The sequence below is a fragment of the Dreissena polymorpha genome, chromosome 7, assembly GCF_020536995.1.
Source record: "Dreissena polymorpha isolate Duluth1 chromosome 7, UMN_Dpol_1.0, whole genome shotgun sequence".
Taxonomy (NCBI): domain Eukaryota; kingdom Metazoa; phylum Mollusca; class Bivalvia; order Myida; family Dreissenidae; genus Dreissena; species Dreissena polymorpha.
Window position 1 is genome coordinate 96,497,590 of NC_068361.1, and position 15,923 is coordinate 96,513,512.

Here is a 15,923-nt window from a genome sequence, read left to right on the forward strand (position 1 = left end):
AAACACAATGCTCTATATAGATTGTGTATGATTTCAATTGTATATAAGTCTATCACCAACCATTTATGACATGAATGCAAATGTAATAGTGCGGATGGTAGCGGGGGTAAGTGATTAATCGCCTTTCAAAAGAAAAAAATAATGTGTTGTTTTGATAGATAAATAATTAATGGAATAAATAAGAAAAAATGTTCTGGAAAAATGTCGAAAAAAACAACAACAACATTTATTCTGATTTGTATTTATCTTAGTTATGTTCCATTTATACAGAGTATTATATTTTGTGATCATTATCATTTTTCATGTATTGTGTCGCCTCTTTGTTGAAATAAAAAATAAATACATAATGCATCATTTAAAACCGACAATTAATAATTTACTACGTGTAACTACATCAAGATGCACGAGTTAAAGACGGCTATAATCTGAATATGTATTTAATTAATGAATGCTAAAGTTTTCTCAAACACTTTTTTACACTTTCAGAAAAACAGTTTATTTTAAAAGCAAGGGCGGGGCAATCAGTATTACCTGTTGTAAAATTACACATGATCTGAACACGAAGTTCCACGCATTATGGAATGTCAATTTACATTTGTAGATGCGTATAAATTGCACTGAAGTTTGTGATGTTTCATGCATTTGTTACATTAAAATATATAATTATTGTTTGTTTACCGACATGTGGGAAGAGTTGGATTATGCATTGCTCAATTACATATCCATCTTTATGAGAACTGTCACTTTTTGTGATTAACATATTATTTGGTTTGACGATCTTATTATTTACAATATAATTACGATAACATCTTTATGAAGTAAGCATCACTGAAGAATACAATTCTGAACAATTATTACTTAAGATAAATCTTTCAACAATTAGACTTCAAAAGCTCTGTTAATATATTAATAATATCGACTGCTTTCTGTAAACAAAAGTAAATGAAAAACGCGACAAACCTAGGAATCTGGAGGATTAAACACGTAGGATGCATAGTTCACCATCTTAATCTTCGTTTAGGGACAATAGCTATATACGTGCCATAACGACTTCGATATCAGGCACGGGTCATTTTGAAGAAACAGTTAGGTATAGTCCTGCGGTTATCCCGTCGAAGGCGTGTATCTAAGGGACGTACTGCCAATATGCCCAATATCGCATCGAGCGATTCGTGCCCTCCACCTGATCCGTGAACAGATCCTTTCGAAATGAGTGCTTGATTTTGAGGTTGAGAGGATCAATCACATGTAATCCCATTTCTTGAAAAACACATTATCACATGCAAAACTCAACAACCCTTGATACATCTAGATTAATAGATGGCATTTTAAACTTTTTAGGATGTAGGATCACGTGATGCAGGAACATAACTGACACTGGTTTGAAACAAGATTACTTTTGTCAATTTTTTATTTGAATTTAATGCCATTTCTTGAGTAGTTTTTAAACTTATTGTTATTAGTATAAAACAGATTTTATATAGATTAATTCACTTAACCCGGTACAAAAAAAATAAAAAATGAAAAATGGGTAAGATTCAATAACGAAACGTACATATCTCTGGTTTGCACAGTCGTGTGGGGTATGTCTTCATCTCGCTCCGTCATGTGTAAAGACCCCCAACACACCAACAAGATTGCCTTCAGGATTGACTGGGACAGCCTGTATGAACAAAAGTAGCAATGCCACATGATCGATAACTGCTGACTGTCTGGCACTTATTTCTTTCAAAAGCCCGTCAGAATGTTTTAACAATTATGGGATTTTTGTGTGTGCTAAATTGTAATATGCACTAAATATATTGTCGGAGCATTTGTTTGTTCTCCAGTCTATACTGGATATAATATTTTTTTTGCCCTGTCTGTTTGTTGGTTTGTTGATTTGTTGATTGGTTTGCGTCAAGCTTTAACATTGGTCATAACTTTTGCAATTTATTTTGCATGCATGTGTATCTCATGGAGCTGAACATTTTTACTGGTGAAAGGTCAAGCTCATCTTTCAAGGTCAAAGGTCAAGGTAAAAGGTCAAAGTTTGCAATATTGAAGATAACAACTTGATATTAGGCATGCATGTGTATCTCAATGGATCTGCATATTTTGAGTGGTGAAAGGTCAAGGTAAAGGTCATCCATCAAGGTCAAAGGTCAAAGTCAAGCGTCAAATATATGAGGAGAGATAGTGTTTCACAAACACATCTTGTTCAAATATGTAACTTATGCCAGCCTGTTTAATTATTTGCTCTTGTAGTTACACAAGTTTATCTTACTATTCTACTCCAATACATCGTCCCCTTACTTTGCTGCTCCTTTGTTTCCGACATCTTACTATTTTGCCAGCTTCACCAACACTCGATTTCTTCATATTTTACCAGTAGCCACTGCCTAATCAGATTTATCACTGGCAGAAGTGATAAAGATGTTTAGATTCAGAGGATTTGTTTTACTTAACTATTAATGTTAAACTGTGTTTACAGTTGATAACTTTCAAGATTAATTCACAATGAAAAACATTTGTATTTTTCAGATTTAAAAACATATGAATATCGTCAAACACTATCTTCAAATAACGTTACTCTTCTCAAATCAAATCAGTTGAAATAAAATGCAGCTAAATAAGTAAACTCAGTTGTTATACATCGACTATCTTCGGAATCCTCCACTAGATAGGTCTCATGTATAATGATCGCCATCTTGGAGTTTATTATTATTTTAACTTCCAAAATGTATCAGTCTATTAAATAAAGGCTGTGTACGACGGGCGTTAAACTGGCGCAAACTTTTTGTCACGAAATTTTGATGAAAATTGCACTTTCAACGTTCATTGGTTGTGCACTTTGACCGTTTATATTAACAGTTTACTTTTCAAAAGTTATTTCACCATATCATTGACAACTTAAAGAACTGAATTTATGGTGTTTACACAAATTGTGTAAGCAAAGACGGACGGACGAAGGTAATGACATATAAATGAACATAGATTTGCTTGTGTACAAAAAAAGCCTCCTTCTGGCGTTGTACTGGCTTGCTGAGGTAGGGCTTTTGCGACAAAAATTGTTAAGTAAATAGCGAAGAAATAATTTGGAGTTTAATAATCCGCATTTTATTAACTTCAAGTTGCGTCATGTCTGTCAATATTCTTAGAGCTTATCGCTTGCATCTTGTTCGTGTTCTTAATAGTACCATGCTAATGTAATAACTATTGTCTAGTTGTAATGTACTAACGATAAATCGATATAAACTTCAATAAAGTTGGTACTTAATGGTGCATTTTCATTTACATGCAAGAGAATATTTTATTGACTATTAAAAGGAAACTACAGATGCAATGGTGTCTCTAGTATATGCAACCGATAAATTCAAAGAAGCACAAAGGCGCACGGAAGTTGCAGTGTATTGGCATCAAATAGCACACTGCAAAAAGCATTTGTCATATACCAAACTGCAATTAAAATGTGTCAACATTTAGTTGTCATTAGGAATATACATGTTCATTAAGCAATTTGAAATTGTCATTTAGCAATATGACTGGACTTGCGGACATTCCCTTCCATAAGATGACAGGTAATATATAAACATAGCTTTACCCAAAAAAGATTGATAAGTTATAAAAATTACTTATTGATTACTTGTTTTTGTAAGTAATACATTCGGTGTATTTATTTTTAAAAAGGTGTATTTATTTTTAAAAACGTTTTCATGTTTGAGGTTTTACATAATCCAATTAAAAATTCAGTTTTTATTAATAATCAATTTGTATTTGCAAGTGTCTTTTTTACTAAAAATTAGGAAATAATTATGAAAACAAGATAAAACATAATTTTATACATTATTGAAAACACTATTGGTGATCGATGCCTTATTGAACTGTATTGATAGCTATACAGTACGTCAACCATAATAGGCCAAATCCTCATAGATAGGCATTGGTTTACATAGCACAATGTTTTAAATTCACAGTAAATGCTTGATCGATGCCTTTTTTAACTGTATTGATAGCTATACCGTACGTCAACCATAATAGGCCAAATCCTCATAGATAGGCATTGGTTTACATAGCACAATGTTTTAAATTCACAGTCATTTCCTATACCGTACGTCAACCATAATAGGCCAAATCCTCATAGATAGGCATTGGTTTACATAGCACAATGTTTTAAATTCACAGTCAATGCCTGATCGATGCCTTATTGAACTGTATTGATAGCTATACCGTACGTCAACCATAATAGGCCAAATCCTCATAGATAGGCATTTGTTTACATAGCACAATGTTTTAAATTCACTGTCAATGCCTGATCGATGCCTTATTGAACTGTATTGATAGCTATACCGTACGTCAATCATAATAGGCCAAATCCTCATAGATAGGCATTGGTTTACATAGCACAATGTTTTAAATTCACAGTCAATGTACTTGTGTATTTTCCTATTCTGTTTCTGCTATTTTTTACAAAAAAGTGTATTCATTCATTTCAAAATATTATTTAAACAAACTCAAAATACACCTAAGCATAGTTTTTTTTTATTGAAGTATAGTTTTGAAAATGAGAAATACAATTTTTAAACACTTTCGTGTATTTATGCAGGGGACTGTAGCAAACAAAGAGTTACAATATGACGTATTATAGTAGTAAATACAGAACTAAATAAATGAGACTGTAGCAAACAAAGAGTTACAATATGACGTTTTATAATAGTAAATACGTAACTAAATAAAAATTGCATATTATCAATGGCTATATTATATTGATCGTAAAAATAGGTTGTGCAAGCATATTGGATATGTTTTCCATCTAGCTATGAACCAGTCACACTTTTATTCCCACTGGTACTGAGGGAGAGTTCTCAAGATCTTGTCTAAAATATTCGGATCATGCCCACAAAATGTGAAAATTGATTGCACAAGATTTGGTGCAGCAACATAATCAACTACGCTACGATCTGTTTTTCCAGCAAAGGTAAACTTTCTAAGCTGATCACAATCATATCTTGAAATTCTAATAAGCATAAACATTTGTTGATATAAATCTAGTAAATTTAATCCATCATTATCAGTAACACCTTGGTCCTGACAACATCTCGGAGTATACATATCGGCTTCTTCAGTTTCGATATGGTTAACATTTTCAGCAGATAAAAAACACAAACTAAATGACAAGATTTTTGTAAGTATTTGATTGTAGGAAAAATAGAGCAACAATTATCATATGATATAAACTTTGGTTTTTCAATACAATGCAATATAAACTCAATTGTTTTAAAATAAGAAAACAGCCTATAAGTATAAACGCTTTAGATAATTTAAAGGGTCATGCACACAATCTGTTAACTTAAGGAGTTGACTGTGGGGTTGTGATCAGCTCAACATTTCTATAATGATAAAGGATAGATTCACAAAACGCAATTCTGAATCCTTATTCTTTTCAATTTGACATATGTAGTGAATTTAAAAAAAAAGTTAATTAAATCGATATGAAAACTTGAAAACTGAAGCACGGTGTATCTCAATTTAACTTAAAGATGCGTTCAAGCCGTAGTTGTATTGTATGTGATTTACATATGACGTGTAAATATGAAGTCATTAATGTAAAGCTGTGTTAATGGCATTCTGATTAAAGGTTATATTAAAACGATGACCATAATTACAGTGGTTTGCTATAAACCACAACCAATATTGGGCGGAAATATTAACCACAGAATCTGAGTTATCATCTTAAAAGCTGACACACATACATTATCGATTTATTCTGAAGTGTTTTTGCAAAGCGGTTTTTGACAATCAAACTGGTATTACTTAACAATAATTTTATTTATTATAATAATATTGCGTAAAAGTATATTCGGTTCACTTTTAAGTATCTTTTGGTATTTGTTAACAAACATAACTTAGTACACGTGTCCACACGTCCTTTTCATGGGGCGAATCTTAACGGTAACATTTTTAATTGGTACGTTTTTACTGTCCCGATATCCAATACCGCCCTTTTCCCGCTTTCCATACACACCATTCACGTTTCCGAGCCTGTAAAAACTATTGTACCACCACCCACCCCCGTTCAGAGACTTATCGCAGCAGTGCTCGGCATTTGCATCGTTGTCGCGGTCAAAGGTCGAAATTTTAAAGTTGTCATGGTAACTGAACAGTTCGTTGATGGAACCCTGGTACCCAAAGGCATCAACATTCATGCGGTATGCGGTGGCCGCTTCGTGTACGGTGAAGACCTTGTAGTGAGCCCACTCTTTTCCGCCTTCCGACGTGCCCATGTCGAAGTAAATCTCGGCGCCGTGTGACGTCAGTCTGTGGATTCGGTCAAGGCCGAGACAATGTTCGGATGAGACGTTACCGAAACCTTGTACATAATCTGTCCATGGTTTGTAGAAATTCACAATCCAATCAACCCGTTTCTGTGCGAAAACAACAACATAATTATTTAGCTATTGGACTATGAGGGTTTTGTATGGTGTTTTTCTTGTCATGTAAGTCTAACTTTAAAGATCGGTAACTTAAAAGAACTTGGTCTCTATGTTTTCAATATTAATCTCATGCAATCGTTAACGTCAACGACACTGAGCGCCTACCTGTATTACGGTCCATCCTCCAGATGACATTTCACAATAAACCCGAAACGGACACCGTCCATCTGGAGAAACGATATACACACCGTCCTGTCGCGTACCGTTCCAGTATATCTCTGAACAATCTACACGAACAGGAAAATATCATATATGAACAATATCATAGGTTGTTGTAACATTTGCTTGTGACACTTTCTTTTAAACGTGCATTTACGTCACAACTTTAAAGTTAATTTTGGTGCTTACAATTTTCATAAAATGTGTTCAAACTCGATAAGTTTATTTTTTTTAAATGTTATGCACAATGTTTATATGAAGATAATTTATCTACACATATATTTACTGGGCATGAAACTATATTATACAATATCAACAACATTTAATTTAAAGATGGCAAAACCTCGAGGTATTCCCTGTACGTCATTGAAAGGTCTCTTGTCAGTCACTAATTTCTGAAGTTGCAGAACTTTTTCCTGCAGTGCTTTGGTTTTGTTTTCGTCCCTGGTGGGCAGATCACAACTTCAACGAATCTCTGATATGGAAGTGCACATCATGAGCCGGTCAAAATCGTCAACAAGAATACGGAGATAAGCATTGTGTTACCTGGCGAGTAGATCAAGCGCAACCAGAAGACTGATAAATACTTCTCAGATAGACCGCACAAATAGTGTTTGGGAAGCAGGAAGAAAAATCATCGTAAGATATTTTTAATTGATTAATATTAACAATTATATACGCAAAAGAAAACAGGTTAATATTACAATGCAACTAGTTTAGGGATTAAACCTTCCTAACTTGGACGTACAGATAGTGTTAAGGAGGTAGGAAGAAAAATCCGCGGAAGATATTTTTAATTTGATGACATTGAAAATTAAATACAAAAAGATAAACAGATAAATAATGCAATGCAACTAGAAGAGGGATCAAACTTATTAACGAGGACGTAAATATGGTGTTAAGGAAGTAGAAAGAAAAATCACCGGACGATAATTTTAATTTTAATAATTTATATTAACAAGAAAATAAATTGTACACAGATTTTGGGTTTAAGCCATGTGTTTATTGCATTTATTAATAAGAGTGTTTCAAAAGGTAGAATTTTACGGTTTTACATGCGATTGAATGTTTAATTAACAACTTGCATTCAATTCCGCATAAACAAATCAAAGGGACTGTCAACCATGACGACGAAGAAAAGAAAAGTTGTTAAATACCGTATTTTTTACAATATTAGTTTATATTGATTAAAATATCGCGACTGGTATATTATATAACTTGAAAATAGTTGTTAAGTTTTCATATTTTCAATATATTCGGTAATAAATTTCACTGGGTATGTCTACCAGGTAACTACCAGGTAACTATAAATAACGCCAGTAGTTTGATGATTATCGTCCCGTGGTAAATCCAGGAATGCAAATTGTGCATGCGTAGTGAATTGTAGATATTTTATATATAAAATGATCAATCTACTTGCGTTATTTATAGTGTGTTTATCGTTATGTCACCTATTTTCGCGATGTACTTTCGATTTTATTACCGAATCAACTGAAAATATGAACTTTTTTCAAGTAATGTTAAATACCAATCGTGATATATTAAGGCCCAAATTAAAATTAAGTTTGTTTGCCCTTTACCGACCGATCCACTTTTTACCCCCCGACCCCAAAACATTTATTGCGATTTCTGAAAACGTATTCTTTTTATTTTCGTTTTTTCGCCGAAAATAAAGAGCCGACTGCAATATTTATTCGTGCACGTTATCCCTGTCCATTCTTATCGTGCCTGACCGATCTAGGTCTCTGCGATGGTTGGAAGTTCATATGCCCAAATAGACAATCCCATGTAACGTAATGTACATATAATATATATAATAATAGAATTTATCTCATAGAACCTTCGGGTAGGGTATACATATAATATATATAATAATAGAAAAAATTCATTTGAAAGAGTGAGTTGTGTAACGTCATAGAACTTTCGGGTAGGGTATACATATAATATATATAATCATAGAATTTATCTCATTGTACATTATTGTGTTGTTATTGTCGTGTTATTGTTGTATAAACAAACTAATTTAGGAAATAGAACCTTCGGGTAGGGTGTAATGAAATTTGAAATTGATTATGTAGATGTGTAATGTAATGGGTTATAATGAATATGTTACTTTATGAAAAGTCAATAGAAATATTTCAGCGAGATGTAACTAACAGAAAACATGGGGGTCGTGACTCGCAAAATGCATATAGGCAATTAGTAAATCCATTTAGCAAGATTCGTGACTCGTAAAATGCATATAAATGGTTGGTAAATACGTTAAGCGAGAGGACTGACGTTCCGATGCGTGTTCCAGGTGTGAATACACCTGTGAATACAAATTGGCTTGTCAAATTACATAGGGGCCCGCGATTACAGGCGGTGTAAAATCTGTAGGGATCATACATCATATGTCTATATACGTCAAGATACACACGTTGACGTCCATTACTTGTTGACAGGCGTGGGTCACGAATTAAGCGAATACACAACGGGATCAGTATAAATAACCCTCAAAATAGGCAGACGGGGCCTCGCTTTCTCTTAGGAATTATTCACGTTATGTTATTTACTTCGACTTTGAAATTATTATAGTACAATTTTGGTGTTAGGGAATAGAGTAAAATAAAAGAAATATTTTAGACATCAGAGACTTGTTTTATCTTCACTAAAGTACATCCGATTACGTAACACGTGTTTAACTGGTGCGCGGTGACAAGGATCAACCAGAAGTACCACTTCTTTCACGGGCCAGAGGGAAGAAGACGTGCCGGACCTCCACAACGAACGGGCAAATATTCGGTGAGTGACTGACTTATTTTCCTATGGTTAATTATCTAAGATGGCAGATCAAGCGATTCCACAATTCTTTCAAAATTTAAGCGAACAAATTAGAGGAGTAACAAATGCTATCGGAACTCAAAGCGTCTCACAAGTAATTCAAACTTATGACGGAAATCCTAAAGAATACAAAAATTGGATCAAAAACATAGAGAAATATGGGGTACTTTCACGTTTGGCGGGGGATCAATTGAAGTTAGTAGCTTACCAATCTAGTAGGGGACTTGTTAGCGATTACATTCAGAGGTATTTGACTGATTTTCCTGATGAGTCATGGGCAACCTTAAAAAATGAACTTAAGATTAGATTCGCAGAAATCCAGGACCCTCATTATGCTCTCGCTCTCTTAAAAACACTCAAACAAAAACCCGACGAAAATGTCCAATTATTCGCGGAACGACTTCTGTCTTTATCTAGTGAAGCGTATGAAAATGTTGAGGATAACCTCGAGATGATCGAAAGTCAGTTAATTGGAACTTTCATTGACGGCCTGAGACATGATTATTTACGCCTTAAATTAATGCGAGAAAATCCAACTACTTTAGCGTTAGCAGTCAATTCCGCATTAGCCGAACAAAATGTAAGAGCAAGATTCGAATTAAGGTCACATTTGAGTCATAATCAAGTTCAAACACCACTTAATAGACCTGTTCCCATGGAAATCGATCATTTGAGACCATCAAACACTTGCAGGTATTGCAAGAGACAGGGTCATGTTATACAAGACTGTAGACGTAGGAAAAACGAAATAAATGCATACGCCGTAGGTCAAAACAATTACGCACGTAAGAACGAATATGACAAAAATTGGAAAGACAAAATAGACTGTTGGAATTGTGGAAAATTGGGACACTTCAGTAGAGAATGTACTCAAAGAAAACCATACCTTAATCAAAAAAACTAGGAACGTCGTACCAAAAAGGGGTCTATGGTAACGACGGAAACGTAAAGACGTATAATATTGCTTTGTGTGGAAACCCAAATTCTTGCCTCATTTCAATAGGAAATTGTAAATTTAGGAGCTTGATAGATTCTGGTGCAGCACTCCTTATTTACTGTAAATGTAAACGTATGACCCGATCTAATCGTCCCATTATTACCCAATTCCGATCTGCCAACGATGATATGCACCTGGGAGAAATCAGTCCCCCGGGTTATGTGGGCGTGGCTTCCTGTGATGTGGCGCACGAACCTCTCGTGTCTGAGGTCAAAAAGCCCTCGGCACCCCCACAACGACCGAGAACACTGTCATCCCTATACCCGTCTCTACGAGGGTAACAAATCCTTCCAGACGACGACACCAGGATGATCCTTGGCGATAACAACTTGTCAACAACCAAGTTGTGAACCATAAACAGCACCATGGGCTGTTTACTGGATATTACCTACTATCGTCAATAATGAACAGAACGATATACTTGAAAACTAAAATCTACGAACAATTGTTTAGTGCACTACTACATCGATCGATATATCACCCGTATTCATCTATTGTGACTGTATATATGTGTTGAACACTCGTATAATCTTCAAAGAATGTTTGGAACATGTATTATTCGGATGTTGTCTATAGTTAACCAAGATGCGTTGAACACTCGTATAATCTGCAACGAACGTTTGAAATATGTGTTATTGCCACATTGTATATAATTTACCAAGACTAATGTCAACACCATGAACTGTATCTAACGATGATTTTGATTCCACGAGTTATTCTACCGCAGAGTCAAACCAACAACTACAAGAACTCTACCGGACGCTGCCGCCCAATCTACCAGAAACCCATCATCCGCGGGCGCCAACTCTACAAGACCTACATCGTTCACTGACACCAAACTTCACAAACTTTATCGTCTGCCGACACCCAGTCTGCAGGAGCTCCATCGTCCAATATCACCCAGTCTACAAGACCTACATCAACCGCTGACGCCAACTCTACAAGAACAACATTGTTCGCTGACGCCCAGCTACACTAACTTTATTGTCCACTAAAACAATATACAAGAACTGTGTTGTCCACTGACGAAACGGATATAAACATTTCCTTATTTTTATAACTATATATTTCATTTATTAACCATGTACCTCGTTGACCTCTTTGTACACATTACTTTTTGGATCACTAATTCGATTTTCTTTCAATCATTTTTTAGATTTTACAAAGAATTTAATTTTCAATTGCCAGTTTCCATTACTTTACCCATTGAAGAAACTCAATTAGAAGAAATACATTATTTTATAACTACGTTTGAACAAATGTCCACCCTTGAACAAGAACATAATGTTTCAATTTTTACTTATATGATGAGATCTGGCGAAATTCAAGTGGATACATTGATTTTCTTGATTACGTATTTCAACATACCTCTTCTTCATCAACAGATGCTCAATCATTTAACAAATGAACAACACATTCTCAATTACCAAATTTGCAAAGCAATATTCACGTACTACGGCATTGACTCTTTAGAATCACTACAAACATTCCGTCGATTAAAATATTCAACATCCATCCCAAACAAAATACGCAACATGTCAATCACCACATTCGCTCAAACAGATAACACTCAATTGCATAACCGCATCCAACAATATTTCACTCAAGGCCACCAACGTCAAAGACGTTATCAATTTTTATCACAACTTTTATGTAAGTTCTGTTCAAAACATAGTATAGCAGCAGTACAAACACCTTGCTGTAAACTCAGATATCATCCAACATGTGGCACACCATACAGAACTTTCAACAACACACGTGTATGTACATTTTGTTTCACACATTTGACATTACCTGATATAGCCCTCATTCATGCATCACATCAGTTACCACACATACAGAGATACAAACAAATACTACTGGAACGCAAACGACGTAAACTTAGTAATAGACATCACCAAGTTTGGTAAAAAAAAAAAAAAAAAAATTCATTATTTCATAACAGGAAATATTTTTAGAATCTCGTTGGTTCAGAGTTATACAGTATTTTATCTTCGTACAGATCTCATGATTAAATTGTTGACATCATCGTAATTTTTTCATATCATGAAATAAGAAAAAATTCATTTGAAAGAGTGAGTTGTGTAACGTAATGTACATATAATATATATAATAATAGAATTTATCTCATAGAACCTTCGGGTAGGGTATACATATAATATATATAATAATAGAAAAAATTCATTTGAAAGAGTGAGTTGTGTAACGTCATAGAACTTTCGGGTAGGGTATACATATAATATATATAATCATAGAATTTATCTCATTGTACATTATTGTGTTGTTATTGTCGTGTTATTGTTGTATAAACAAACTAATTTAGGAAATAGAACCTTCGGGTAGGGTGTAATGAAATTTGAAATTGATTATGTAGATGTGTAATGTAATGGGTTATAATGAATATGTTACTTTATGAAAAGTCAATAGAAATATTTCAGCGAGATGTAACTAACAGAAAACATGGGGGTCGTGACTCGCAAAATGCATATACGCAATTAGTAAATCCATTTAGCAAGATTCGTGACTCGTAAAATGCATATAAATGGTTGGTAAATACGTTAAGCGAGAGGACTGACGTTCCGATGCGTGTTCCAGGTGTGAATACACCTGTGAACACAAATTGGCTTGTCAAATTACATAGGGGCCCGCGATTACAGGCGGTGTAAAATCTGTAGGGATCATACATCATCTGTCTATATACGTCAAGATACACACGTTGACGTCCATTACTTGTTGACAGGCGTGGGTCACGAATTAAGCGAATACACAACGGGATCAGTATAAATAACCCTCAAAATAGGCAGACGGGACCTCGCTTTCTCTTAGGAATTATACACGTTATGTTATTTACTTTGACTTTGGAATTATTATAGTACAATTTTGGTGTTAGGGAATAGAGTAAAATAAAAGAAATATTTTAGACATCAGAGACTTGTTTTATCTTCACTAATGTACATCCGATTACGTGACACCCAGAAGGCTACAATATACTAAATCTTTTTGGAGTGCAATGCTATACTCTCTAAAACATGAACATCATTTATTTGAAGACACGGTTCTCTGTAGGGTCACTTGCCATGACTTTATTTTAGTATATTTCTGTGTGCATGTGGCAGGGAAAACATTGTTGTTTACTAGAAATTCACTCTTTTATCTGAAGATTGGAGACTACATAAGACTTTGACAGATGGCGGGAAACCCTCATGAACTGGATAGAAGCCGGTAAACAGTGACTTTTGATTCGTGACGAGTTCTTTCTTACATACCGCGTGACCTATCTTTTTTATTGCTTAAATCAATTCGCCTTGGATTGCTCTTCGAGAAAAAGTATGGTTATGAGGGTCTCTATGCGCAAAAGTTTGACTTTATTTTTCGTTAAAGTTATTGCTTTTACATTGAATTTGTGTAGGAAATCTTTTACTATATTGTGACCAGAATCGATAAATTGACCGCAGCCATATTGGCTATTACGTCACCCGCTACTGAAAACGGTAGTGAAGAACTAGACAGATTACAACGTTATCATAGTGTACACCCGCTTTATTCCAATAAACAGTACTTAAACACCGAGGATGGCTTTTTTATTGAATAGTACATATCTTTGTTTGTCTAATGTTTGTCTAAACAGTTACCATTTTTTATGAATATTTCCCTTGTAAGTGTCATTTTAAAGGTAATATACACATCTTTAGCCGAAATGAAGTTTGTGATTCTAAAATTGGTCTGGATATATTTATTAGCAAAACTCTGTAAGATTTCAGGTATTTATTTTTTTTTAATTAAAAGTATATATCTAGTTTAGTCTACAACTTAAGTGGTTTCTAGCAATCTTTTATTTAAAAAATCGCTCTCAAGCTCATACAAAAATATCTAGCCGGAAATGAATTTTGTGATTTTAAATGAACAAGGACCGGAGTTATTCGTTTGCAAAACTGTGTAAGATGTCAGGACATGACATACTTTTTTTAATGAAAAGGACATATCAGCTTTTGTCTATAACTTTCTTATATTATTATTTAAATAACGTTATACATGTAAAATCAAAGTTTATTGCCTGAAATAAACGCTGTTTGTGCTGTTCTCAATATTTACTTTTTCTTAATAACATCTTAATTCACGATTGAAATGTTCAACATGAAAAACAATGAGCCTTAAATAAACTTAAATAGTTCCAATTGTGTTCTCTAGATTTCTCTTAACGTATGTCTTTATTAAATTTTCGTAATACGGTCTCAATTTACGATTAAAAAATAAAAACACGAAACAAATGAGTGATTTATTTCTTCGTTAATTACGGATTATAAATGACAGCAACATAAATATATTGAGAAAAAAACCTCAGCGATAAAGGCGCGAACGACTTCGCTTAATGGGAGGCGATGTTCCAAGTGTGGATTAAACGCGTTTATGGGTTTTTCCGTGACACCACATGTCTGCACATGTGTAGATATAGTAATTAAGATAAGATATCACGCGTCACAATTAAATAACATGTTAAATGACAATCAAGACCTTATTCATGCCAGGGACCTACACAAATAGATCCATGTCCATGCTGTGTTAATAAGTGTGGAAATATGTTTAAAAGTACGCCGGAGTATGGCCGGGTGCCTTTTAGCGTATTTTCCGTACCCGGGGTACATGGTAGTATACTTAAGAGTACCCGGAGTACTTTTAAGAAGTACCGAAGCTTACAATTACCAATTCAGCAAAAAATGTTGGCAGGTGAAAGCTAGATTATCAAGGGGTTATAGAGCACATAAGTACAAAGTTTTCGTATAGTTAGTCCAAAAGAAAGTTTCACATAGCCAAACATGATGGTAGGTAGGTCGACTAAACGTTAGTTTTGTTTTCTAAATTTTCTAAATTTTTCTTTTACGATTGATTACCCTTAATAAGAATATGCCATGACATGCAGAAATCTTCCCACTCTGTATTTAACATTATATTTATATGTTTTTGGTCAATTTGAAGTCATTTAAGTAAAGTTGATCGATTGTTTTCTTTTATGTTATAGTTCTTTTAGTGAATATGATCGAAAACTAATATTGCAATACCGAAAATCAGGGTGTGGTTCGCACAAACACGTAGGGAGGTTAGTGCAATTGGGTTGGTGAAAACAAACAACTTTTTAACGCCTTTTTGGTAAATTAGGCAAGTCCGAGGATCTGACTGTCAGCAATATCTGACATTAGACAATTCTTGGTGGTTTTTATATTATGTTATATGGGTATACGTTATATTAACGGATATGCGAACAACGGCTTTAACTACGGGCGGCCAAGATCTATGCTGTCCGCTATAATGTCACCTAAGGTTTCTAGGTCTCATTAGCGGATTGAGTATCGCCTATCCAGACTGCGCAAATGCGCAGGCAGGTCTGAAGCTACGCTGGTCGCATATGGCATAAGACCAATTTTCGCATGCAGCGAGTCAATTAAGTTAATTTGATTCATTAATTATTGTAAGCT

At 34.4% G+C, this 15,923-nt stretch overlaps 1 protein-coding gene across 1 annotated transcript; it reads right to left on the reverse strand.

Moving 5' to 3' along the window:
- Window positions 1-5,885: 5,885 nt before the first annotated feature.
- On the reverse strand, window positions 5,886-6,263 carry LOC127839938 (fibrinogen-like protein A). The gene has a single exon (XM_052368330.1). The coding sequence runs from the start codon at window positions 6,261-6,263 to the stop codon at window positions 5,886-5,888; it is 378 nt and encodes a 125-aa protein (XP_052224290.1).
- Between the last annotated feature and the right edge of the window lie 9,660 nt (window positions 6,264-15,923).